The following is a 3,676-nucleotide window of genomic DNA, read 5'->3' as shown; positions in this document are numbered from 1 at the left end:
TATGTTAACACTTATATAGTATCCAATTATAAATTGCTATAGTAATCTTGAAGATTTCAATAAAATATTGTTATCATTTCTTAGATATAAATTAAATCTAATGTATTCCCTGACGGCTAGGATACGTCAACATATTATTTTTTCTCTTTTCAGTATCAAACGTTGTTTTTCCACTTGGAAATAACACTGAGTATGTTAAGGAATCAAGTAATGGATGATTTCTATCTATACTTGTTAATTTGGGTTGATTCTGTTTATTTAGCTTATATGTGAGTAATATATTCATTTTTGGAATATGCCCATCTGTAGTATCATAAATAAATGCTACTTCATTAGGATTCATTGGTACAGCCTCATTCCTATCATCGTTTGGTCCAGGTTTTACTATTCTTAATTGGAAATATTTCTTTTCAAATTCTTCATCTTTTTCATGTTGTTTTAGAAAGTCAATAAACCTTCTATATTCTTTAGCAATAGGTTGTTGTAGCATGTATTGCCTTATATGAGTTTTTATTGAATTTAATTCATTGATATTTTCATTTCTTCGTTTTTTATTTGCAGCAGGAGCATATCTTGTGGATGGCAAAGCATTCATTGCTTCTTATTTTTCTGTTCCAATCATAAAATATTGTGCAATTTTTTAGTGTCTATTTGTAAATTAAATAAATTTTCTACTTGAATATTCAGACGACTATAAGACTAAAAAGTTGTTTATTAGATTTATTAAAATATGACCTGAAGACTTTCAGGTTTTAACAATCAGAAATAAACTAAATCAGTTATATATATTATATTAAATTTTTCTTTTCTTATATAAGCACATTATGTTTATATTAAATATAAACATGATGTACTTCCCACAACATCATTTAGATACATAATGCATCTCTACATCCTTCTTTTTTCTCCTCTAAAATGTTTTCATTTTCTTTTTCATATTTCTTCAATTGGGAAGCGTGGATCCAAATTTCTTGGCGCCCTTTTTTAATTAGAACTCTTTGATGCCCATCAAGTTTCATAACTTGATAAGGGCCATTCCATAAGCTCTTCTTTCCTCTTTTGTCCACAATTCGTTTCTTTAATACCCAATCCTTTTCTTTAAGAGTTAAATTGAAATCCTCCTTATTTTGATTTTCCTTCCATGCTTCATGATGTATATTGTACCAACTCTTCTGGAGTGTTTTTATTGTTTCTTCCCAGTTCTTTTTTTTTCCTTAATACTTGCTGTCGACTAGAATATTTGAAGAAGTTAGTTGTAAATTCCCATTTCTTCCAAACATTAAATAACTTGGAGATAATCCTGTTTTAGGATGAATTGTATTATTGTAGCAGAAGACACTGGTTAAAATAGTTTTGTCCCATTCCTGATCCTTATAAATACGGATAGCTTCATTAAACGTTCTATTCATTCGTTCTACAATCCCATTAGATTGGTGATGATTTGCAGTGTTTAGATGGTGAGATATATTTAATGACTTGACAAACTTTTCAAATTCTTCACTACTAAAACACGTACCCCTGTCTGTAATTACTTTTTTGGGAACTCCATATTTAAAAATTATATTTTCTAACATAGAATTGATAACTTCTTTTGCTGATAAATTTCCTACTAATTCAACCATTACAAATCTTGTTAAAGAATCCACAGCTACCAATGCTGCTACATTTCCTGTACTAATTTTTCGTCCTGGTTGAAACAAATCCATATAGATTTTCCCCAGTGGAATATTTCCAATTAATGGTGTTTGAATGGTATTCTTAATAAGTTGATATGGTAGCGTCTTCTGTGTTTGACAAATGAAACACTCTCTGCATAATTTCTTATAATTATGTTCTATATTATCCCAGAATAATACTTGTAGCAGTTGTTTATTTACTTTCTTCCATCCGAAATGTCCACCTAACATCGGGTGTTTATGAAACTCTTTTAGATATTCATCCCTCTTTCTCTCTGTAGGAATGAAACCCCCTAACTCATCCGTAGCATTCTTTTAAAGTGTGTTCCAATTCGGTTGTAAGTCGATTGCAATCCTTTAAACGTTGGACAAGTTTGTTAAATTCACGTTTGTTCTTCATGGTGGAGTTCAAGTGTGGTGGAACCTCCATAAAAAGTTGTTTATTAGATTTATTAAAATATGACCTGAAGACTTTCAGGTTTTAACAATCAGAAATAAACTAAATCAGTTATATATATTATATTAAATTTTTCTTTTCTTATATAAGCACATTATGTTTATATTGAAATATAAACATGATGTGCTTCCTGCAACATCATTTAGATGCATAATGCATCTCTACAAGACTTTTTCTGTAAGATTACAGGTTGAATTCCTATTTGAAATACACTTCCTAATAAAAATATGTTTATTTATATAAGAAAATGTAGATTTTACTGGATAGACACGTCCAGATTTTATAAAATCAAAAATTATATTTATTTAAACTAATTTCATTCTTTTTATACCTTTTTCTTTTAATAATATAACATATTTTCTCAAAATATGTTATATAATCATTAAAACCTATCAAAACATTCCATTAACATATGAGTCAGAGACTCTAATGTTAACATCCCACTTTTTCCCTTCCATAGGGATTATCCTCCTGAAACTTTTTCAATTAAGAAGCATGACACCACTGTTCCACCCTTCCCTTTTTGATCAAAACTCGTTGATGTTGGTTCAATTTCAAAACCACGAAAGATCTTGTCCACGGGCTTTTACTTCCTCGTTTATCTACAATTCTTTTTTTAACACTTTTTCATTTACTTTTAACTCCAATTTAACTCCTTTTGTAGCTTCTTCTGTTTTCCACGATTTCTGATGTGAGTTCCACCATAGTTGTTGTATCATTTTTATTTTGTTCATCCAAGCCTTACAATTTTCGTCGTATTTACTATCCGTTATTATCTGCTCCTGTTTCCATCCTATGGCCGTATTCCTTCCAAACATCAAGTAAATTGGAGTGTATCCGGTTTTCGGATGTATAGTATTGTTATAACAAAAAGTTCGGTTCTGCACAGCTTCATCCCATTCAGTATCTGCATACATTCGTATGGTTTCATTCAAGGTACGATTCATTCTTTCTACCAATCCATTCGATTGTGGTGGTTTGCCGTTGTTAGATGATGTTGAATATTCATTACTTCTACAAATTTCTCAAAATTCCCACTGCTGAAACATCTCCCTCTATCAGTGATTATTTGTTTTGGTGTACCATATTTGAATATAATATCTTCCAACAGTACTCTAATTATTTCATCTGTTGTTAAATCTTTTACTGCTCCAATCATTACAAAGCTGGTTAGCGAATCTACTGCTACTATCATAGCCACATTTCCTCTTGACGTTTTCCTTCCTGGTTGCAATAAGTCTATATAAACTTTTCCTAAAGGTGTATTTCCCACCACTGGGTGTTGTGGGATGTGCTTAATCATTTGAGAAGGAATACTTTTTTGAGTTTGACAAGTAAAGCATTCCTTACATATTTGTTTGTATTCCGATTCCATTGTATCCCAATGAAATAAATCCATCAGTCTATCTTTCACCTTCCCCCATCCAAAATGGCCACCCCATAAAGGATGCTTATGGAATTGAATTAGAAGATTTCTCCGCTCCGCACAAAGTGTTATAAAACCCCCAGGTTTACCATTAATAGCAGCATAAAATTTATCACC

General features: G+C 31.0%; 3 protein-coding genes across 3 annotated transcripts; all 3 read right to left on the bottom strand.

The window, feature by feature from the left end:
- Nucleotides 1-97: 97 nt before the first annotated feature.
- On the bottom strand, nucleotides 98-595 carry SRAE_0000079200 (Hypothetical protein; the record flags this gene model as incomplete). Its single annotated transcript, XM_024646737.1, has 1 exon — nucleotides 98-595. The coding sequence occupies one exon, from the start codon at nucleotides 593-595 to the stop codon at nucleotides 98-100; it is 498 nt and encodes a 165-aa protein (XP_024500885.1).
- Nucleotides 596-869: 274 nt separating this feature from the next.
- SRAE_0000079100 (Integrase, catalytic core domain and Ribonuclease H-like domain-containing protein) lies at nucleotides 870-1,907 on the bottom strand (the record flags this gene model as incomplete). Its single annotated transcript, XM_024646736.1, has 2 exons — nucleotides 870-1,169; nucleotides 1,233-1,907. 2 exons carry the CDS (start codon nucleotides 1,905-1,907, stop codon nucleotides 870-872), a joined length of 975 nt encoding a protein of 324 aa, XP_024500884.1.
- Nucleotides 1,908-3,085: 1,178 nt separating this feature from the next.
- Nucleotides 3,086-3,675, bottom strand: SRAE_0000079000 (Integrase, catalytic core domain and Ribonuclease H-like domain-containing protein; the record flags this gene model as incomplete). Its single annotated transcript, XM_024646735.1, has 1 exon — nucleotides 3,086-3,675. A coding segment is annotated over one exon (590 nt), but the record flags the coding sequence as incomplete, so codon positions are not given.
- Nucleotide 3,676: the final 1 nt, after the last annotated feature.

This window comes from Strongyloides ratti, scaffold srae_scaffold0000050 (genome assembly GCF_001040885.1).
Source record: "Strongyloides ratti genome assembly S_ratti_ED321, scaffold srae_scaffold0000050".
NCBI lineage: Eukaryota > Metazoa > Nematoda > Chromadorea > Rhabditida > Strongyloididae > Strongyloides > Strongyloides ratti.
The sequence above is the reverse complement of the archived record's forward strand: the minus strand, read 5'-3'. Positions and strand labels throughout refer to the sequence as shown.